The sequence below is a fragment of the Eulemur rufifrons genome, chromosome 14, assembly GCF_041146395.1.
Source record: "Eulemur rufifrons isolate Redbay chromosome 14, OSU_ERuf_1, whole genome shotgun sequence".
Taxonomy (NCBI): Eukaryota; Metazoa; Chordata; class Mammalia; order Primates; family Lemuridae; genus Eulemur; species Eulemur rufifrons.
In genome coordinates, this window is record NC_090996.1 from 6932227 (window position 1) to 6955771 (window position 23545).

At 42.1% G+C, this 23545-nt stretch overlaps 1 protein-coding gene across 2 annotated transcripts in view; it reads left to right on the plus strand.

Moving 5' to 3' along the window:
- The window catches only part of LOC138394349 (general transcription factor II-I repeat domain-containing protein 2B), a 57399-nt gene that overhangs the window by 25745 nt on the left and 8109 nt on the right, over positions 1–23545 (plus strand). For both annotated transcript variants that reach the window (XM_069486234.1, XM_069486235.1), the window contains exons 7-11: positions 961–1015; positions 1379–1422; positions 7020–7097; positions 17966–18022; positions 20699–20761. In XM_069486234.1, the coding sequence (XP_069342335.1) occupies positions 961–1015; positions 1379–1422; positions 7020–7097; positions 17966–18022; positions 20699–20761 (297 nt within the window). The remainder of the gene's footprint in view (positions 1–960; positions 1016–1378; positions 1423–7019; positions 7098–17965; positions 18023–20698; positions 20762–23545) is intronic.

Genomic DNA, 23545 nt, shown 5'->3' on the forward strand with positions numbered 1-23545 from the left:
CCTACATACCCTGTGTTTTTCCTATACATACATACCTGTGATAAAGTTTAATTTATAAATGAGGCATAGTAAGAGATTACCAATAACTAATAACAAAACAATAATTATAGCAATATACTGTAATAGAAGTTAATTTTTTCTTTCCATAAGTCAAGAACTTTCACCTTTTCGTTTAAAGGAAGCATCTCACAGCTCCGCTTTGGCATATCTGAGTTGCCACCGTAACTACTCTAGTGCTTTGGGGCCATTGTGAAGTCAAATAAGGGTGACTTGAACACAAGCGCTACAGTCCATCAACAGTCGGTCTGATAAGCCAGGCGGCTCCTAAGCGACTCACAGGAGGGTAGCGTAGACAGCGTGGAGACGCTGGACAGAGGGAAGACTCATGGCCCCGGCAGAGCACAGCAGGCAGGCTCAAGTTTTCATCACACTGCTCAGAACAGCGTGCAATTTAAAACTTAAGAATTGTTTATTTCTGGAATTTGCCATTTAATATTTTCAGACCTTGGTTGACCTCAGGTAAGGAACCAGGGAAAGTGAAACTGAGAATGAGGAGGGACTACTGTAATAGCAGCAGCTGACAGTGCTTAAGATGTGCCAGGCACTGTTCCCATCTCCGTGCCTGTCTTCACTAATCCTCGCTCAACCACCATGTGCATGAGGAACCAGAGGCAGGGGGAGGTTAGTGGCTCGCTCGAGGTTGCCCAGCTGCTGCGGCAAGGCTGCGCCACACCTGCTCCGGCCTAGAAGCTCCTCACCCCTCCCTCATCCTGCCCATGCAAATGGCCCCAGAACACAGGCCACTTTGGGTTGGTGTCTTCCCCACTCCTAGTCCATGACAGCCTCCAGCTGGGAGTTCTGTTTTCTCTTTTTTATGTTTTCAATTTACATGCCTTTGAGTGTGAGTCGTATTTCAAGGTGCTGAAAGTGGCTAGTATGTGTCTTTTTATTCCGGTACAGGTGGTCCTGTGACGGTAACAGATGCTGAGAGATCAGTGATATCGCCAAGCGAAAGGTAAAGGATAAATAATAAAAAATGAAATCCACGTCTGACCACAAAGTGTTAGTTTTTAGACTGCGGAAAGGCTGCCTTACGACATCTGAAGTACAGCAGATGAAGGGTTAATATGCTGCTCTTCCTTATTTTGTTCTATATTCTTCATCCAAAACAGTGTTTGGAATTATGAGACTATTCTCAGTTGACACCTTTAATTTCATAACAAGTCATTAAGAGCGCTAATGTCAGAGTTGAGGCAGTTTTGCATTCAGCTGACGGGGGGAATGGAGGGCCGGAGACCCAGGCATTTGAATTCAGTGCAGGGGCCTGTGGTCGGTCCTCACTCTGCCTGTCTTGACTAGGGTTCCCTTCTCCTTGCAGCTGTGGCCCCATCAGTGTGAAAACTGAACCCATGGAAGATTCTGGTAGGTACACTGACAGTTTTAGAATCAAATGTTTAACAGGTCATCATTTGACTCTTTTGTTTTACCAAAAAAAAAAAAAAAAATGAAGGCCAGGGCGCTAATTAACCTCAACTGCAGCCTTATTTGCAGAATAATCATATTTTACTCAAAGATCTAGAAAAGAGAGCCTTCTAATTCTTCTAATTCAGTATTAGGTACTAAGATGTTATTAAGTAGATGTATTTGCAAATTATTACTTTAATTATATTTAAATTAGAACCTGATTTTGAAATGAGTACAGAGTTTTGAATACTAATTTAGAATTATAACTTGACTTACAAATAGAGGAGTGATTTCATTTTCGGACATATTTTACTGCTTTTTTGCACTCTTCTGTCGTTTCTAAATGTTTTACAGTACAGGTACATTATGACGATGTATAGTAGAAAAAAATCCCTCTTTGACAGATGAGAGCAGGTGACCCCCATCCCTGCCTCTTTCCCGCTCCTCACAAAAAGAAAACCAGCATTAATTAGAGAAAAGCTGTTCCAAGGATAAGAATAGAAAAAAAAATTTTTTTTTTTTTTGAGACAGAGTCTCACTCTGTTGCCTGGGCTAGAGTGCCGTGGCGTCAGCCTAGCTCACAGCAACCTCCAACTCCTGGGCTCAAGCGATCCTCCTGCCTCAGCCTCCCGAGTAGCTGGGACTACAGGCATGTGCCACCATGCCCGGCTAATTTTTTCTGTATATATTTTTAGTTGTCCAGCTAATTTCTTTCTATTTGTAGTAGAGATGGGGTCTCGCTCTTGCTCAGGCTTGTCTCAAACTCCTGAGCTCAAACGATCCACCTGCCTTGGCCTCCCAGAGTGCTAGGATTACAGGCACGAGCCACCTCGCCCAGCCTAGAATAATGTTTTAAAAATTCAAATGTTCAGTCAAGGGATGGGAAAATACTAAAAGCATTAAAGGGGGAAAATTTAGAAAATTAAGTACATAAAAGTAAAACTCAAAAAGATAAAAATAAATACAAACTGGCTATAGGAGGGTAAAACTAGAATTTTGTAATGCTTAGAAAAGCAAGAAATATTTTACAGTGCAAACTGTAATTCAAATTCAATCTAAGATGATCCCAAAGAAAAATAATGTTCTGTATTAAGAAGAAAATATACAGAAGAAGGGAAAGTAGGGACTTAAGCATGAGTAAAATGCGGTCAGGGCAGCAGCCTCCCTAAGGCCATCAAGAGGTGGTTTATGCTCAGCATTTCCGGGATCCCTGGGAAGGGGCCTGGGACACAGGTGGACCCGCCTCCTTGGCCTGACTCCTCCTTTGTCACGTTCAAGCATCCTTTTGCCACAACTGTGGGTGCACATGTCCCTTTCATCCCAACGTAAACGTGTTTAGTAGAAGCCGCATCTTTAAATGTGAATGTGGGCCGGGCACCGTGGCTCACACCTGTAATTCCAGCACTTTGGGAGGCCGAGGCAGGTGGATTGCTTGAGGCCAAGAGTTCAAGACCAGCCTGGGCAACATAGTGAGACCCCAAGTCTACAAAAAATAAAAGTGAAATTAGCCAGGGGTGGTGGCATGCACCTGTAGTCCCAGCTGCTCTAGAGGCTGAGGCAGGAGGATCACTTGAGTCCAGGAGTTTGAAGTTACAGTGAGCTATGATCACAGCCCTGCACTCCAGCCTAGGTGACAGAATGAGACCTTGTCTCTAAAAATAAAAGAAAACAAAACAAATGAGAGTCTGAAAAAAAATGGTGCTTGTCTGGTTTAGTGGTTCCAGGTAAAACTAACATGAGTTGACGGTAAGAAACAGGCCAAGTAGTTCAGCTCAGCTGTTGAGTCTTAATCTTATTTACGACATGACAGGCCTTAAACTCCTGCCCATTTAATTTTAGCCTCAGATGCTTTTTAAAGCCCAAGTATGTTCTGCCTGTGTCTTGGATGGTCACAGAGAATTTAAAACCCCTAAGGCGCAGGCTTCTCTTAGAAACTGGGGCGTGAGCTTGAGAGTTTATCAGTCTCCCTGGGGCCCTGTCACAGACCCCCGCCCCTACCCCTCCCCTACCCCGGCTCCCAGCTGTCGGCCGGATGAGTTAAAATAAGCCTCTTTTGTTGCGGCCTCTCTTTGGAGATGTGTTTCAGTTTGAACAAAAATATGCTCGCTATTAATATAACTTTCCACTGTGCATTTCATGATGCAACATGAATCGCTCCCAGCTGCCCGGAGGCTCCCGAGAGCCGGCCATCAGTCGGCCTTATTTCTTGTGATATTTGTGTAGCACTTGCTACCCAAAACAAGTTTCTCACTGGTTTTGAATTTTTATTTTTCTCTCTCTTTTTCTCTCTCCCTCCTTCTCTCATTTTGAGAAAGGCCAAAGTAAATCTGTTTTCTTAGCATTTCGAGCACATTTTGTGACTGTCAAATCTGGTTCCAATTGCCTGGATTAGAAAGGAATTTTCTTGACAGCACAGCTAGGAAACACATGTTTGTCAAACGTTTCTGTTAGTAGACTTGTTAGTGCCTGATCAACAGGGAACTTGTACTTTTCATTTAAAATTTATCACAAAATAGTACAAACATTATACATGTTTGAAATGAAAAAATTCAGACTAGTATGTAGGGGAGGAAAGAAATAGCTTTCTTTCTCATTGCTGGTTCGTGGCTGAGGCGCCCACACCAGAAGACAGATTAACAAGAAAAGCGTACAAATGGATTTAGTATGTTTTACGTGACACAGGAACTTTCAGACATGAAGACCCAAAGGAACAGGGAAACCTGCGTATGTGGGGCTCAGGTTTGAAGAGGGGACAGTCGTGTGGAAGTGTAATTGGACAGGGGGCGTGACCTCACGGGAATAATCTGGGGGCAGCTGGCAAGGCCTTTGGTTCAGATGCTTGTGTGTCCCTGTGTCCCCCAAGATAGGGACGTTCCTTTCCTCTGGATGTAGGGGGGCACCTCTGGATTGAGGGCTTCCTGGCCTGCTTCAGGGGAGAGGGGTGAGGGGAAGGTGAGAGAGACCTTCCTGCTTCTGTTTTCTCAATGCCAAGGTGCCGTATATTTGGGGTACCATGTCCTGAACCCCACTAAGTGATAAGTAATAATAACTAAGCCCATCTTCACCCTTCCACACCCCCCCTCAAACTCCATCCTGCCTGCACACCTCCAATTCCAGCCCCATTTTAGGGGTAGCAACTCCCAACCATGTTGTGAAAATTCAGATCACTTATAAACACGCACGTAAATAGCTTTTTTCTTTTTTTATGTATAAATAGGCCTCCATTTGTCAGCGTTCCTTTCATCTTGCCACCAGATTACCTTTTTGTCCCATTTCTGAGCAGTTTCCTCAGCTTAATCTTCTATTTCAAAAATATGGCCATCAGCCATGTCCACTCTGTTCCTCAGTTTTCTACTAGAGTTTTCTTTCTTTCTTTCTTTTTTTTTTTTTTTTTGTTGAGACAGAGTCTCGCTGTGTTGGTCAGGCTAGAGTGCTGTGGCGTCAGCCTAGCTCACAGCAACCTCAAACTCCTGGGTTTAAGCGATTCTTCTGCCTCAGCCTCCCGAGCAGCTGGGACTACAGGCATGTGCCACCATGCCCGGCTAATTTTTTCTATATATTTTTAGTTGTGCAGCTAATTTATTTCTATTTTTAGTAGAGACGGGGTCTCGCTCTTGCTCAGGCTGGTCTCAAACTTCTGACCTCGAGCGATCCTCCCACCTCAGCCTCCCAGAGTGCTAGGATTACAGGTGTGAGCCACTGCGCCCGGTCTCTACCAGAGTTTTCTTTTTGATAATCACATTTTTTTTTTTTTTTTTTGAGACAGAGTCTCACTGTGTTGCCCGGACTAGAGTGAGTGCCGTGGCGTCAGCCTAGCTCACAGCAACCTCAGACTCCTGGGCTCAGGCGATCCTGCTGCCTCAGCCTCCCTAGTAGCTGGGACTACAGGCATGCACCACCATGCCCAGCTAATTTTTTTGTATATATATATTTTAGTTGTCCATATAATTTCTTTCTATTTTTAGTAGAGACGGGGTCTCACTCTTGCTCAGGCTGGTCTCGAACTCCTGACCTCGAGCGATCCACCCACCTCGGCCTCCCAGAGTGCTAGGATTACAGGCGTGAGCCACCGCGCCCGGCCAATAATCACATTTTTAATATCCAGGTTTACTATCCCTATACCAGCAGAGTTGTTAAAGGTTTTCGGGCCGGGCACAGTGGCTCACGCCTGTAATCCTAGCACTCTAGGAGGCCGAGATGGGCGGATCATTTGAGCTCAGGAGTTTGAGACCAGCCTGAGCAAGAGCGAGACCCCATCTCTACTAAAAATAGAAAGAAATTATATGGACAAACTAAAAATATATATAGAAAAAATTAGCCGGGCATGGTGGTGCATGCCTGTAGTCCCAGCTACTCGGGAGGCTGAGACAGGAGGATCCCTTGAGCTCAGGAGTTTGAGGTTGCTGTGAGGTAGGCTGACGCCACGGTACTCACTCTAGCCTGGGCAACAAAGTGAGACTCTGTCTCAAAAAAAAAAAAAAAAAAAAAAAAGGTTTTCGGAAGTCCCCTCTTGTAAATTAATGCTAAACTGGGAATCCCAAGCTGTGACAACAATTTTTGCTTTTGCTGCTATTAACATTCATGGTTAAATTATATGTATATTTTAGTATCAGGTGTCTATTGCAGTATTAAAAAACACCCCAAAATGTAGGGTCTTCAACAATGATTTATTCACATTTATGAGTGTTGGCTGGGTGGGCGTGGCAAGGGCTGGATGGCCATGGGTCTGGGCCTCAGCTGGGACAGCAGGGCGTCTCTCCTCATGGCCTCACATCCTACGGGAGGCACCAGGCTTGTCCCCATAGCGAGGAGGTTCCAGAAGCAGCAGGCACAGATGCTCAAGAACTTTTCGAGCCCCTGCTTGCATCCCATTAGTGGATGTCCCATTGGCCAAAGCAAGTCACATGGCCGGGCCCAGATTTAAAGGGCAAAGAAGTAGACTCCACTTCTAGAAGAGAGGTGTGGGGAAGACGCATTGCAACGGGGCACGCATCCCAGAATGGGAGAAACTTGGGGCTGAGTTTTGCAGCTACCACACCTTTCTCTGATAGAGGCCTTTGGTTTTACCAATGTAGAAGGGTTTTGAAATCTGTCCCATTGTAATGGATGAATTAAGATGATACGTGCCAATTCAGGTCCCACTACAGGAGAATACTTACGGCCTTTCATGTAAATGCATGTGTGTATTCAGCCATCTTGAAAGGGAAAATTTACCAAAATTGGGCCTGGCATTGGAAACTGAGCTTTCCCTCCATTCCTTCTTCATCCTCCTCTCCCTCCTTCCTGCTCTCCTTTTCTATGGAATTTACATGGATATTGTTGGTACCATTGTATATTTAAATATATACATAAATGTATGCCTTACATATTTATAGTATTTGTATTTTTGTATCAATAAGCCAAATTTCGTTCACAGTGAGTGAGCTACAAGTTCTTTTACTGATTGTAATGTCGTTATATTAATCAAAACAGAACCTGGAGCTTTCTTTGGCTGGTCCTATGTCTCTGTTAGTGGGTTTAACCTAATATATAATTTTATAATTCTCATTATAAAGGCATTTCACTGAAAGCAGCAGCTGTGTCAGTCAAGAAAGAATCAGAAGATCCTAATTACTATGAATATAATATGCAAGGTAATACTGTTTTATAATAATTTTCTTCTCCAAGTTTTCATGACAGAAAATTTTAATGACCACCCATCTGTAAAACAGGCTAAGAGTGTATAGATCCATGTATGTTTACCTAGGATCTAGCATACTGCCATTTAGGGAAAATAATCTTACAGTTATAAAATAGATTCTCATTTGCTTAAATCCATATGCTCTTAGGCATGTGAATATTTCAGGATGCATTTTACTTGAGTTTATTAAATATTCTTATTTTGGATATTCCAAAATATTTCCCCCTTAATTCTCTCCTAGCCAGCCTGTCCTCTCTGCTACTGAGAAAATATTAAAAGTTAAAAGAGGCATGGTGCAGTGGCTCAGGCCTGTGATCCCAGCAATTTGGGAAGCTGATGCAGGAGGATCACTTGAGGCTAGTAGTTCGAGACCAGCCTGGGCAACATAGCAAGACCCCATCTCTAAAAAAATTTTTTGTTTTAATTAGCTGGGCATGGTGGCATATGCCTATAGTCCCAGCTACTTAGGAGGCTGAGTCAGGAACATAACTTGAGGCTAGGAATTCAAAGTTCCAGTGAACTATGATCACACCACTACTTTCCAGCCTAGGTGACAGAGCAAGACCCTGTCTCTAAAAAAAAAAAAAATTAAAAGAGATAAAGATAAGAAATTCAGATGCCTGCCCTTAATTATTATTGCCTCACTGGCATCAGCCAGTGGGGAGCAGAAGACAGTTCACATGAAATGCACACACTTTCAAACGTGTCACAGGTGGGTGATCTGTGCACTAACGCAGCCAGGTCCTCTACTCAAAGACCCAGAATCCTGCTGAACCCCAGCATGTTGTTAAGCTGACCTTTGTCCAACACTCAGATCCTTTATCTTTGAGCTCTTCTGTGAATATAGGCAGAGTGCTAGAAAATTTGCAATTTAATTGCTCAAACATTATTATCAAATCTGAAATGTTTGCTACAGAATCTTAATCTTGCAATTTTCCAGCAGCGCTAAGTAGCTCCATAAGTTTTACTAAAAACCGTTTTTCATAAAATCTAAAGGTAGAGACCAATGACATTGCTCTGTCGTGGGCCAACCTCCCCCTGATCCTTCACCACCTGGCTTGTCGAAGTCCCTTGTGACCAGTCTGCTGTCCTCCGGCAGAGGTTCCCTTTCAGAGCATCCCTCTCCCACCATCCTATCAGAGTTATTCTCTGAAAACCAAACCAGGGTCTGTTCATGCCCCCCTCATCCCCACCCCCATGCTCTTCATCTTCCCAGAGACTCTCTAAGTTGGACAGCTTCCTTCTTGATGCCAAAAGGGTGCAAACTGTCTGACATCGTGGACTGTATCACATAGACTGAATGTTTTTGTAACCATTTAGGTTAAATACTCACATATGGAAGTATTGATGCCTTTACATATTCTTTAAGTGAAGGGGAAATTTTTAAGTCCATAAAGGTAGCACATGTGAAGTCCTCAGAATGGGAATTGGCCCTTAGGAAGCCACCGGGTAAAGGCAGCCACGGCTCCACAGTGCTCAGAAGCTCGTGCGAGTTTTATATGAAACTCTGATTCCCCGTCCCAGCCCCGCCGGGACCTCATGCTCTGTCTGCAGCACAGACCTCTAGAAAACCCCCAGACACACACACGCATACGTATATCTTGGCCCACGTGGAGCTCACAGCTGTCCTGTAAGGTCTTCTGCAAGTGCCAGCACCCATCTCCAGGGCCCATGGGAACGGAGAATGCGCAGTACCAGCTTTGCCGAGATGCGCTGTGCCCAGGCCCCCCGACACTTGCGAACGTAAGAACATCAACATCGTTCAGTTTCCTACCAGGTTTACAAGCCATGATTTGGAGGAGGAACCTTCCAAGCAAGGAAAGATGGATGCAGAGGCCCTGGGTTAAGGAATTAACATTGTCTCTCTCTCATCACATCACTCTGCTGTGCCTCCCTCTCCCACATTTCAATGACCCTGTGATTACATTGAGCCCACCCAGGTAATGTAGGACAATCTCCTTTTCTGAATGTCAGCTGATAGGCAGACTGAATTCCACCTATAACCTTAATTCCCCCTTGCTGTGTAACATAATATATTCACAGGTTTGGGACATCTTCGGGGGGAGGTGACATTCTGCCTACCACAAGCGCTATGAATAATTGTGTGCCAACAAATGAAGTAACCTAGATGAAATGGACAAACTACTGAAACTGGCTAAAGAAAAAGTAGAAAATTTGGATAGTCATATAAAAAGTAAAGAGTTTGAGTTAGTAGTCAAAAAACTTCCCACAAGCAAAAGCCCAGAACCAGATGACTTCACTTGTTAATTCTGCGAGGCATTTAAAGAATTAACAGCAGTCCTTCACGGACTCTTCTAAAAAATAGAAGAGCAGGGAACACTTTCCAGCATATTCAATAAAGTCTGTATTACCCTGACACCAAAACCAGACAGAGACATCCCCAGAAAAGAAAACTACAGACCAATATCCATTATTAATATAGACATAAAAATCCTCAGCAAAGTACTACCAAATGTATCCAGCAACATATAAAAAGGATCATACACCGTGGCCAGGTGGGATTTAACCTAGAAATGCCAGGTTGGTTCAGCATATGGAAATCAATCAATAGAATACAATGCATTAATAAAATAAAGGACAAAAACCATATGATCACCTCAATAAATGTAGGAAGAAGGCATTTGAAAATAGATGTAGGATGCCTGTAATCCCAACACTTTGGGAGGCTGAGGCAAGAGGATCACTTGAGGCCAAGAGTTGGAGACCAGCCTGGGCAACATAGCAAGACCCCATCTCTACAAAAAATAAATTTAAAAAATTAGCTGGGCATGCTGGTGCACTCCTGTAGTCCTAGCTACTCAGGCTGAAGCTGGAGGATCACTTGAGCCTGGGGGTTCTAGGCTGCAGTGAGCTATGACGACACCACTGCACTCCAGCTTGGATGGCAGAGTGAGGCCCTGTCTCTAAAAGAGAAAAGAAAAGAAAATAGATGGAGGGAAAAGGCAATATCCTTTTATGATATAAAACGCTCAACAAACTAGGAACTGAAGAGAATTTTCTCAACCTGATAAAAGGCATCTACAAAAAACCTACAGCTAATGTCATACTTAATGGCGAAAGACTGAAAGCTTTCTCCTTAAGATCAGGAACAAGACGACATCTGTTCTTACCACTAATAGTCAACACTGTTCTGGAGGTTCTAGCCAGGGCAGTTAGGCAGGACAAAAAAAGCATCCAGATTGAAAAGGCAGAAGTAAAACTATTTCTATCTGTAGGTGACATGATCTTATATATAGAAAATCCTAAGCAACACACACACACACAAAGGATTACGTCTAATAAATGAATTTAGCAAGGTTGTAGGATATAAGGTCAATATACAAAAATCAATTATATGTCTATATGTTAGCAAAGAACAATCCCCCAAAAATGAAATTATAAAAATTTCACTTAAAATGCATCACAAAAAATAAAATATTTAGGAATAAATTTAACCAAAGAATTTAAGACATAGACATTGAAAGTTATAAAACATTGTTGAAAGAAATTAAAGAAGACCTAAATAAATGGAAAGACATCTGTGTTCATGGATTGGAAGATGTTCCCAAGATACAGAAATGCCCTGAATAAGCAAAACAATCTTGAAAAAGAACACTTTCTGATTTCAAAATCTACAAAACTACAGTAGTCAACACTGTGTGGTAACTGGCATAAAGATAAATATAAATAAAAAATATTTAAATATAAATATAATGGAATAGAATTGAGAGTCCAGAAATAAACTTATGTATTTATAGTCAGTTGACTTTCAACAAGGGTGCCAAGAAAATTCAATGGGCAAAGAATAGTCTTTTCAAAAAAATGGTACTAGAGCAACTGGCTATCCATATGCAGAAAAATATAACTTACACCATATACCAAAATTAACTCAAAATGGGTCAAAGACCTAAATGGTAAGAGCTAAAATTATAGAACTCTTAGAAGAAAACATAGATTTAAACCTTTATGACCTTAGATTTGGCAGTGGTTTCTTAGATATGACACCTAAAGCACAAGCAACAACAACAACAAAAATAGATAAATTGAACTTCATCAAAATTTAAAACTCTGCTTTGGGAGGCCAAGGCAGGAGGGTCACTTGAGCCCAGGAGTTCAAGGCTGCAGTGAGCTATCAGCACAGCACTATATTCCAGCCTGCACAACAGAGCAAGACCCTGTCTCTAAAAAAAAAATTAAAATTAAAAATTAAAACCTTTGGTGCTTCACAGAATACTATCAAGAAAGTGAAAATACCACCAATAAAATGGGAGAAAATATTTGCAAAATGTTTGTTAAGGATTATATATCTGATAATGTATTTAATATTTGATAAGGATCTAGTATCCAAAATATATAAGAACTCTTTTCAACTCAACAATAAAAATACAAACTACCTTAATTTTTAAATGAGCAAATGATTTGAATAGGTGTTTCTCCAAAGGAGATATACAAATGGCCAATATACACATGAAAATATGCATGATTAATAATACACATGATTAATCATTAGAGAAATGCAAATCACAATCACAATGAAATACCACTTCACATCTGCTAGGATGAAGATAATTAAAAAGACATATAGTAACAAGTGTTGGTGAAGATGTGGAGAAATTGGAACCCTCATACATTGGGATATAAAACGGTGTCGGTGCTTTTGAAAATAGTTTGACAGTTCCTCAAAAAGTTAGATAGAGTTACCATATGACACAGCAATTCCACTCTTAGATACATACCAAATTCTATGTCTATACTCAAGAGAATTGAAAACATACATTCATACAAAAAGTTGTACCTTATTCCCAATAGCCAGAAGGTAAGAAACAACCCAGATGTCCATCAGCTGACAAATGGATAAACAAAATATGGTATCTAGACAATGATCTATTTACTCAGCCATAAAAAGGAATGAAGTGCTGATGCATGGTATACCATGGATGAACCTTTAAAATTTTATGTTAAATGAAGAAAGCCAGACATAGAAGGCCACATATTGTATGATTCCATTTATATGAAATATCCATCATAGGCAAATCCGTAGAGACAGAGAGTAGGTTAGTGGTTACCAGTGTCTGGAGAAAGAGGGGAGTGGGAAGGGATTGCTAATGGGTCCAGGGTTTCTTTTGAGGGTGCTGAAAATATTCTAGGAATAGATAGTGATAATGTTTGTACACCTTGTGAATATACTGAAAACCACTGGATTGTGTACTCCAAAAGGGGGAGTTATGGGCCTGGCACACGGTGGCTCACACCTGTAATCCCAACACTTTGGGAGGCCAAGGCAGGAAGATTGCTTGAAGCCAGGAGTTCGAGACCAGTCTGGGTAACATAACAAGACCCCATCTCTACAAAAAATAAAAAAATTAGCCAGATGCAGTGGTGCATGCCTGTAGTCCCTGCCTCCTGAGGCAGGAGGAGCTCTTGAGCCCAATAGTTCGAGGCTGCAGTGACCTATGATCCGGCCACTGCACTCCAACCTGCGTGTGGAGCAAGAAATTGTCTCTTAAAAAAAATAAATAAAAATAAGGCCAGGCATGGTGGCTCACACCTGTAATCCTAGCACTGTTGGGAGGCTGAGGCAGGATCACTTGCACCCAGGAGTTTGAGGCTGCAGTGAGCTATGACAACACCACTGCACTCTAGCCTGGGTAACACAGCCAGACTCTGTGTCAAAAAAAAAAAAAAATTTTATTTAAAAAATTTAAAAATAAATAAATAATTGAAAAATAAAAGATACCTGCACTGTATGTTTATTGCAGCACTACTGTTCATAATAGCAAAGATGTGGAAGAGACTTAAATATCCTTCAGCAGATGATTGGGTAAAGAAACTGTGGTACGTGTGCACAGTGGAATACTATTTGGCCATAGAAAAGGAGGAAATCATGTCTTCTGCAGCAACATGGGTGCAACTGGAGGCCTTTACCTTAAGTGAAACAGCTCAGACACAGAAAGACAAATACTGCATGTTCTCACTTCTAAGTGGGAGCTAAATAGTGTGTACACGTGGACACAGAACGTGGAATAATGGACAGTGGGGACTCGAGGGCGGGGGTGGATGATGAGAAATCACTCAGTGGGTACAGTGTGTGTCATTCGGGAGATGGATGCCCCGAAAGCCCTCGCTCCTCCACTGTGCCATCTATGCATGTAACAAAATAACACTGGCACCCTATAAATTTATACAATTTTTTAAAAGACTCCAGCAATACTTTTGCCATCCCTAGATGGATTTACCAGACAGTCCTTGTTCTCTTAGTAATTTAACAGTAGTCATTTTACACTCATTTACTTTTTCTTTATTATTGCAGAATATGTATATAACGTAAAATTTACCTCCTAAGTGCACAGTTTGGTGGCATTAAGCACGTTCACATTGCTGTGCAGTTACCACTGCCGTCTGTCTCCGGACCCTTTTCATCACCACAAACAGAAACTCTGCCCATTAGCAGCCCCTGGGCTCCTCCCAGCCCCTGGCAACCACCATGCTACTTTCTGTCCCTATGAATTTGCCTATTTATAGATATTTCATGTATTTAATAAATGGAGTCATATAGTATTTATCTTTTTGTGACTGGCTTATTTCTCTTATAATATCCTCAAGGTTTATGCATGCTGTAGCATGTGTCAGAATTTCATTCTCACTCACTTATTTTTGTTTTTATTTATTTATTTATTCATTTATTTTATTTTTTTTCCAAGAAAGAGTCTGGCTCTGTTGCCCGGGCTAGAGTGCCGTGGCGTCAGCCTAGCTCACAGCAACCTCCAACTCCTGGGCTTAAGCGATCCTCCTGCCTCAGCCTCCCACGTAGCTGGGACTACAGGCATGTGCCACCATGCCCGGCTAATTTCTTTCTATTTTTAGTAGAGATGGAATCTCATTCTTTCTCAGGCTGGTCTCGAACTCCTGAGCTCAAGCAATCCTCCTGCCTCGACTTCCCAGAGTGCTAGGATTACAGGTGTGAGCCACCACGCCCAGCCCATGCACTTATTTTTAATTTTGCCTTTTTTCTTTATGGAGTGGCTACTGTTTTGTATCTTTAACTCAAATTTGATGACTAAATTTGTGCTCCAAAGCAGGTCCTTTGAAAATTTATCCTACTGATGAGAAATTCCTCATATTAAAGCATTTCAAAGATACACTTTTCCACTGTCGCATTCCAGAGCGTTTTGAATTCAATCTACACTGAATTTACACAGTGTGATATTTAGTTCTGGATTTTGACTTTTTGAAATGGAAGAGGAGGAAAAGAAATGCATTGGCCTGCTTATGTTTTAGAAGTAAACTTTATCTTGCTTAGAAATGAACCTAATAAGGGGCAATATGTTTTAACATTATTTACCTCTACTTCTGTTTGTTAAAGTCATATAACAAGTCTCAAAATGGGCAATATGACTTCCTTTTATATTTTACTGGTTTGTATTCGGTGGTAGCATTTGTGGCTGTGCGGGTATTGGCCCATAGGGTGTTTATTTCTTCACAGCAGGCTGAGACCCGTAGCTCAAAAGCCTGCTGATGCCAGACTCAAATTTTTACTCATTCAGTGGTTTCAAACATAGTCCAAATAAGCAGATTTTCAGCCTTCTTGAGAAGCTGCACCCAACACATCTGCCAGCCATCCATCAGGAGAAGCCCAGGGCTAGAGAGACCCTGAGCCTCTCCTGTCCTTCTGAGCTCTGCCCTAGAGACTCCCTGTGTGCTGCGGAGCCACCTCACCTGCACCTGGACCTGGAGGCATCACCTTAAGTGACAGAGTGTCAGACACGGAAAGACAAATGCTGCATGTTCTCACTCAGAAGCGGGAGCTAGATAGTGTGCACACATGGATGTAGAGAGTGGAGTGACAGACAGTGGAGACTCAGAAGGGTGTCCCCCTCCCCCAGCAGTTCCCCTGCCATCTGCCCTTCTGACGGAGCGGCGCCCAGGTAAAGCTGTGTGTGCTACTGCCAGGCTGTGAAATCCCTCGAACCCCCTACGCTTGCTTTTTAGCAGAATTGTGGCAGAAACTGGCAAACGATGAGCCAGTCCACAAATTCTGTGCAGTGTTGCTGCACCGTGCACTTTGGCTATAGAAAAACCTTCCACCAGTGTCTGTCCTGCATGGGAGCAGCACAAGTGTCCCTTGTCGTTAATGTCACCGGAACAGAAGTAGAACGGTTAGTTTGAGATTTAACAAGGGAATGAAAATTAGTGGTTGGATGTAGGCCACAGTGTGTATACGGCCTCAGGTGACATGCCGTCGGACAGTTCCCGCAGTTTGTTCTGTCGTCTGCCCACCTTCACCATCGCACCGGCGGCCTGGTCTCGGCCTACTCCTTAGGGTGGGCCCACTCCCTCCTGCCTCAGCCTCCCTCCTCCTGCCTCAGCCTCCCTCCTCCTGCCTTCCCCTCCAGCGTGACCAAACTTAATGTGCCATGATTGTTAAGGCCGTGGGCCTCCTAGAGCATCGTGTCGGCTGTGAGTTTCCTAACCTGCAGTATGTGAGGGGCCCCCTGCTAGGACCTCGGCTGCTCTGACTTAAGTCGTGGGAACGGGAGCTGAATTTAAGTGCCACAATTCTGGTCACTGTATGCCTGGAAAGCAAGAATGTGACCGGTTTATTTGTCACTTATTGGAAAAAAAATACTTCCTATCAGAATCTAAATGTCCGTGTCTGTACATCATAAGGGAAAAAAATACAAGAAAAACATAAATGAAATGCTTGTGTGTTCCTGACAGATGTTGATTAATAATTTTATACAACAGTTAGAGTCATTGATAATAAAACCAGTATTTATTTGGGTTTAATCTTTTACCTGGCAAAATATTATAGATGCTAGATCTCCCCCTTTTTTTCACTTAAAGAATTGGGGGGAAGAAAGCATAAGAAGTCATAAACTGGCACCATTTCACAGCGCCTAGTGAAACAGTGCATCTGGGCAATAACCATCCGTGGCCACCAAGACCATTCTCTAAAAGGCTCGTGGGGACTTTGTCACCAACGGGTCCGGCTGGCAGTTCCTGAACTCACTGGCCTCTGGTGAAGGTCATGAAGAGAGGTGACTAGACATCATGTGCCTCCTGACCGGATCCGGTAGGAAATGTGCCACACCGCCTTTGGCAAGGTTCTTGCCCCCAAAAACCAAACCTAAGTCAGATCCAGCCTCTAGTGCTACCCAGCAATTTGCAAGAAATACGGGGAATACGGGAGCACGTGAAAACACCACCACAAGGATGCAGTCAGTAAAATCCAGAACGTGAGATACTCGGCGAGACAAGGGAACCAATTTCTTCGACAAATAATGGCAAGTAAAAAAAAGAGAGAGAGAGAGAAACTTATTTTATAGTAAAAGAGATTTAAGAGACATAACCAAGTGCAATGTGTGGGTTTGGTGGGATGTAGATTTGAACAAACCAGCTGCTCCAGCGGAAGGCCAGATGACGGCGGGACTGAGGGAGTTGAAGCTTCTTTTTGCAACCATTTAAAGACGGGATCGCTCAGGGATCATCTGTGGATGCTAAGTCTAGAGAGGAATTTAGAAAAGTAGAATATTTACATGATCTTAAAGTTTCTCTCCCCACAAGCTGCTTGTGAGTTGCAAGAGGGGAGAAAAAAACAGTAGTTATACAGTGGATAAATGATATAGCACTTTGGCCAGGTGATCAAATCCACATGACCAGCAGGGGACAGATGGACATCGTGGCCCCCTAGATGTGATGTCCTGAGAAGGACACGACATCATCTAGGCCCAGGTGTTCTGGCCCAGGATGCAAAGCCTGAAGCTAATGGCAAGGGAACATCAGGCCAACTGAAAATCAGGAACATTCCATGGGGGGAAAGCCCAAGGAGGGTGGTTAACGTCACCCTCTGGTTTTAAAAAACATCAATGCTGTAAAAGACCAAAACAGACTTAGAACTGTTCCAGATTAAAGGAGACCAAAGAGACGCGAGAACCAGAAACACTACCTGGCCCTAAACCGGATCCCGTACTGAAAGGGGAAAAGCTCTCAAGGACATTGGGGCCCCTGACAAACCTAGAATACGCAGTTCCTGATTTTTAAAGCTTTATTATGATTGTGTAAAGGAATGTCCCTATTCTTAGGAAACAGTCACTGAAGTATTTTGAGATAAAAGGCCGTGGAATGTGTAACTTTCCCTCAAATGGTTCAGAAAAAAATACAGAAGTATATATATACACACCTCTATAGATGGATGAGAAAGAGAGGGAGGGAAATACAGATTACCAAGGAGACGGGCTAAAATATTACCGTTGTTTTATCTAGGCAGAGGGCATATGGATCTTTGTGCTATTTTATTTTTGCAACGTTTCTGTAAGTTGAAAACTATTTCCAAATGAAACATTTTTTAATAGAAGACATTTATGAGACAACTGGGGAGATTTGAACAATGACTAGATATTAGATGAGGGTAAAGAACTACTGTTGATTTGGGGAGCAGTCCTGGTATCGTGCTGGTGCTGAAGGAAGTCCTGGTGTTGACTGGTGCGTGCTGCAGTATCCGCCGCGGAATTCCGCCATAGCTGGGACTCCCTGGAAACACCTAGTGGGTGCGGGGCAGGGTAGGTGCAGATCAAACAGGACTGCACGGGTTGATGGTCACGTGGATTCGTTATATCACCTCTCTGCTTTTGCACGTTTGAAAATTTCCAAAAGAGATAAAATAACTGAAAAAGTAAAGAAAAGATCATTTGAGTTGTATTTCAAGAAGTATTTCACGTGTATTGTTTTGTGGGTCTTGAGTTGTTTACATTGTATTAATATTAAATAATTTTTAAAATTTGTGTTTCTCCCTCTGTTACGGATTGTTTATTTTCCTTTCAGGAAGCCATCATTCTTCCACAAGCAATGAAGTAATAGAAATGGAATTACCAGTGGAAGGTTAGAAAAATGAAGCATTTTCTCTTTCTCTCTTTCTTTTTTGTTTTTAACTTTACAGTATTTTGCAAAGAACGTACCCTTTTAAACATAAAGAAGGTGACTTCCTGGCATGCCTGCCTTCTTAGAAAACTGGTTAAGTCCTCATCCTGACTTACAGTATTAAGGGACCTATCACTGCTTTTACTTTTCTGATCTGTAAGTGATTCTACTTAAAGCACCTGGATATAGAAGTTGACTTCGAACTAGTGCTGTTTGTTGCTTTACTTCATTGTGTCTTTTGATGTGGCATGCCAAAATTCTTTTGGACAGAGTTAAAGAGTATTTTAGGAAATTCTTGAATTAGAAGTAAAATGTGATAATACTTCCCTCCATTCATATATAAATCTTGAGCATCATATATAAATCTTGAGAATAAAGCCTGCATTCTTAAAGTGATTTATGTATGTTCAAGATAAAATTAATGAAGGAGAGTTCCTCTCCAAACCTAGAGGCATGGAACAACTTTGTCAGTATACGGGCAAAATGATCTTGCTTTTAGGAGTTGTATATCTTAGATAGATACTAACAAGTGTAGTACAAAATGACTTCGGGTTTTTCCTCTGAATCAAGAGCATTCTCCAAGGAGATGATCTATAGTCAATTTTAGTAGTAATTTATTCAGTCCTCTGACCCAAAAACAATTCTGATAGATTTTGTCCAGGGGAAAGACTATAGTGAGACAGAGTCCAGTCTTAGAATTGTTTTTTCACTCGTAAAGTTAGTTATTTTGAACCTACTCGCTTTAAACCAAGAAGACAAATTGATTCTTTCATTATTTAATTTTGATTTTTTTATGTGTTAAGAAATATATAACCTAAATTTGTCATCTTAACCATTTCTAAGTATACAGTTCAGTAGCATTAAGTACATTCACATTGTTGCAAAACAGATCTTCAGAAGTTACTTATCTCGCAAATCTGAAACTCTCTGCTCATTGAACAGCAATTTCCCCTCTCCCCACGGTCCCCAGCCACTGGCGACCACCATTCTGCTTTCTGTTTCTGTGAAACTGACACCTTTAGACACACATGCTAGTAGAATCCTACCGTGTTCGTCTTTCTGTGACCGGCTTACTTCACTTAGCATAACGTGCTCGAGGTTCACCCAGCTGTAGCATGGGACGGGATTCTTCCCTTTATTTTTGGTTTTCTTTTTCTTCAATTCAGTCTCTGAATTTCTTGGGGTGTTGGGGAGGGAAATTATGTCTAATTCAGCTTAAATCTGTTCCTCTTTTACATCATTTTACTTCCCTTTGTAAAGGGAAGTAGATATTGCTAGATATTAATAGTAGGTATTATTTGTAGGAGGCCTGTTAGCTATTGTTTGGTCATATTTAAAATAAATAGTGTTTAGAAAGAAGAAGACCTATGTAGGATATAGGTAGGAGTCAGTTGTAGAGTCAGAATTACTCCGTTGGATGTTGGCTTTTGAAATAAGTTTATTTCCAGCGGCTCACACCTGTAATCTCAGTGCTTTGGGAGGCCCAGGTGGAGGATCCCTTAAGGTGAGGAGTTCGAGACCAGCCTGGGCAACATAGTGAGACCCAGTCTCTACAAAAAAATTTAAAAATTAGCCAGGCATGGTGGTGCACACCTGTAGTCCAGCTACTCAGGAGGCTGAGGCAAAAGGATCACTTGAGCCCAGAAGTTCGAGACTGCAGTGAGCTATGATCATGCTAGTATACTCCAGCCTGGGCAACAGAGAGAGACCTTGTCTCTAAAAGAAAGAAAGAAAGAGAGGAGAGAGAGAAAGGAAGGAAGGAAGGAAGAAAAGAGAAGGAAAGAAAGGAAATAATTTATTTTTGGAGATACTTTTATTATCCTAGAACAGTGGGAAGTCCATTTACAATAGAGCTGAATCCGTTTGGTTTTTTTCTTTAACTTCCATTCTGAAATAATTATAGATTCACAAGAAGCTGCAAAAATAGTCCAGAGAGGTCCCAGGCACCTTCACCCATTTTGCTCCAAGGGTCAAAACAGCTACCTTGGTTTTGAGTTCTAGGGTTTTCTCCTTTACTAAGAATTAATATAACCTTTGGCAAATCTTCCTAAAATGAGCCAGAGTTAGGTGAGATCATCTCTAGCCAGGCAGGGATTTTGTTTGTCTTTATTCTGCCTAGGATTTATTTATACTTCTTGTCTGTATGTGGAATGTAATGTGTACGTCAGAATTGTTGTCTACCAGAACAATTGATCGAGCTTCCATGTAACAAGCGTGAGTCCCGCTGGGGTCCCGCTGGGGTTACTGGCAGAAAAGAGGGGAACCGTTAACGGAAACAAACGGCTTTTTTTCAATCCCAGTAATTGCTGACGACAACAAGAAAACACCATGACCACATGAATCCCATTACCCCAAATAGAAGGATTCTGTGTCCATTAACGTGGGTGACTCTGTGTTATTTGATAATATCTGAAAGTTTCCATTTCTCCTTTCATCCCTTATAAGAGGATCCTTTTTAAATTATCTTTCATTATCCTATTATCTCTTATAAAATTAAAATCACTATTATGTTTATTATGTATGAAATGTATTTAAAATGCCAGGATAAGCTCCTTTTTTGGTATCGGAGCAGTGAAACGCTGGAATATGAGGAGAATGCTTAATAACGGGTGTCATCTTAGAAATTTCTTTTTCAAGATTCTTCTCAGCTGGTCCCTTCAGAGACAAGCGAGGACCCGGAAGCCGAGGTGAAAATCGAAGGTTAGTTGCCAAAACTGTCCCAGCCCAAAGCTGAGTATGGTTTTCATTCTCTCTGTAATAAAAAGGGCTGTTGTGGGAAAAGATTGAAACAGACACGTGTGTACCTGGGACTAGAGCAGCCCATGTTCCCCTCAGGGCCCGGTGCCCGGTGTTTTAGACGACAGAATAAATGAGCGCATGTTATGTTACTTGTGGGGAAGATTCAGGAATCCACCAGGCCTGTGTGAGTAGACAGCCCTTCTGCAGGTTCCAGCGGCTTTGTTGGAAATCGTGTGACACTGCTGTCACGTCGCAGAGCACAGACACGTGGCCTCCTGTCCGGGATGATGTCGCAGACCCACAGCAGGAGGCCGCGTATTTCCAGATGGATTTCCCGTTAGTGAGGACGGATCGTGCCAATTCATCTGCACTTGAAGTCAGGAGAGCTGAGTAGGTTGTGGATAAAACACGGCATTTACGTGGCCCGGTTTGGGTCCTCCCCAGGTGTCAGTGTGGCCTCCGGTGCTCTTGATTTTGGACCATCCTTCTGAGCCATCGGTCACACTTGAGATTTTTTTTTTTTCCCTTTAACTTCCACAAAAGGAAATCCTTGAAGTACGTTAAAAATTGTTTTATTGAGGTCAAATTCACGCGACATAAAATCAACCATTTCATACAGAATCTCAGGCCTTACTCAGACCTCATTTTTCAGTAGGGACAAGCTCCCTAGGGGATTCGTGTGTGCCTTAAAGTTTGAGTCACTGACATTCAGCATTTACATTGTGTCTGTCATTCTACTTCCCATGCTAGTTTCAGTCTTAGTTCTAAACATGGCATGTTCACTGCCGGTCCTCTTGCTGTGTTTTCCCAACTGATCTCTTGTTCTGGTAATGTGCATTTTCTAGTCATTTCCTCTGGAAGAGCTCACTGGGAGAACATGCCGTGACGTGTGTACTCTTGATTGGTCTGTAGTCTTTTTGCTAGAAGGAGAATTTCATTAGATATAAAAATCCTTCACTCATATTTTGTGTGTATCTGATAAATTTAATTATATTATCATTGGGGGTTGAAGATTGTTGTAGAGAAATTTGAGGCCAACCAGATTTTTAATCCCTTAAAAATGACAAAATTTTTTTTCCTTTCTGCTGAAGCCCTAATGTTGGTATTAATGGAAATGGGTCAATTTTCCAGGCACTGATGCCCTTTCAGTAGGAAGACTCCTTTTAGGAAAATTTTCCCAAATTGTTTTGTTTCATCAGCACTGTTTTCTTCCATAAGGAATCCAAATAAACTTGGCTTGCAGACAGCTGAATTAAAAAAATAAATAAACATACGGTGTATCTCCTTCTCATATCCTCTATTTCTGCTGCCTTTGTTCAGATCCTTTTCTCTCTTTTTTTATATTTATTTCATTTCATTCACTTGTCTTGTTGCGACCCTCTGTGCCCCTTCCCATGACCTCCGAAGTGTCTCTTGGATTTGTGCTGCTCCGTTTCACCTTCATCTCTGCATTTTATTATTTTTCTTCTACTTAAAAACAACAAGAGGCCAGGCGCGGTGGCTCACGCCTGTAATCCCAGCACTCTGGGAGGCCGAGGCGGGAGGATCGCTCAAGGTCAGGAGTTCAAGACCAACTGAGCAAGAGCGGAAAAAAAAAAAAAAAACCACCATTTCAAAGTGAGCAATTCCGTGGCATTTCGTACATTCCCGGTGTTGTACAACTGTCACCTCTGTCTAGTTCCAAAACATTTCCATCACCCCAGAGGAAAGCCCCACACCAGAAGAAAGAGGGAGGATAACTAGAGCTCAGGAGTTCAAGACGAGCCCGAGCAAGAGCGAGACCGCCGTCTCTACTAAAACATAGAAAGAAATTAGCCTGGCATGGTGGCACTCCAGGATGGGCAATACAGCGAGACTCCGTGTTAAAAAAAACAAAACAACAAAAAAAAACCACTTAAACCCATTGATACAAAGTACCATCCATTTATTTGAAATGTACAGGGTAATTAATAGATTAACTGCTAACTTTTATGCAGTAATTATAATTGGATTTGACCCATTTAAAAAGTGACATTGTGCTTGGGTGTCATTTGTGACAGATTTTTGTATTTTGAAGAATTAGTTTTAATGATAAAACATAAGCACTTTGGTTATGTCAGAAATACAAACATCTGAACATTCTCTGGCACTGTCTGTTAATTGGTTTCGATGACCTGAATTTGGCTCTGGGTGTTTTGGAGGCTGAGTGTTAAGTGTCCTGCAGCGTTTTCCGTACTTCATAGTGGCGAAGGAGCCCCGCAGTAGTTCCAGTCCTCTCTTTTTTTTTTTTTTTTTTTTTTGAGACAGAGTCTCACTCTGTTGCCCAGGCTAGAGTGAGTGCCGTGGCGTCAGCCTAGCTCACAGCAACCTCAAACTCCTGGGCTCAAGCGATCCTCCTGTCTCAGCCTCCCGAGTAGCTGGGACTACAGGCATGCACCACCATGCCCGGCTAATTTTTTTCTATATATATTTTTAGCTGTCCATATAATTTCTTTCTATTTTTAGTAGAGATGGGGTCTCACTCTTGCTCAGGCTGGTCTCGAACTCCTGAGCTCAAACGATCCGCCCACCTCGGCCTCCCAGAGTGCTAGGCAGTCCTCTCTTAATATCGAACCTGGTTGTTAGAGCCAGACTTTCCAGGATTGATTAGATTTCATCAGAAAAATGAGTAATTTTAAGATCAAGAAGAATAAATTTTCCCACGTTTCCTCCAAAAAGTCTATGTTTGAAGCAGCATGGCACCAAGGAAAAGCCTGAGGGCTTCTG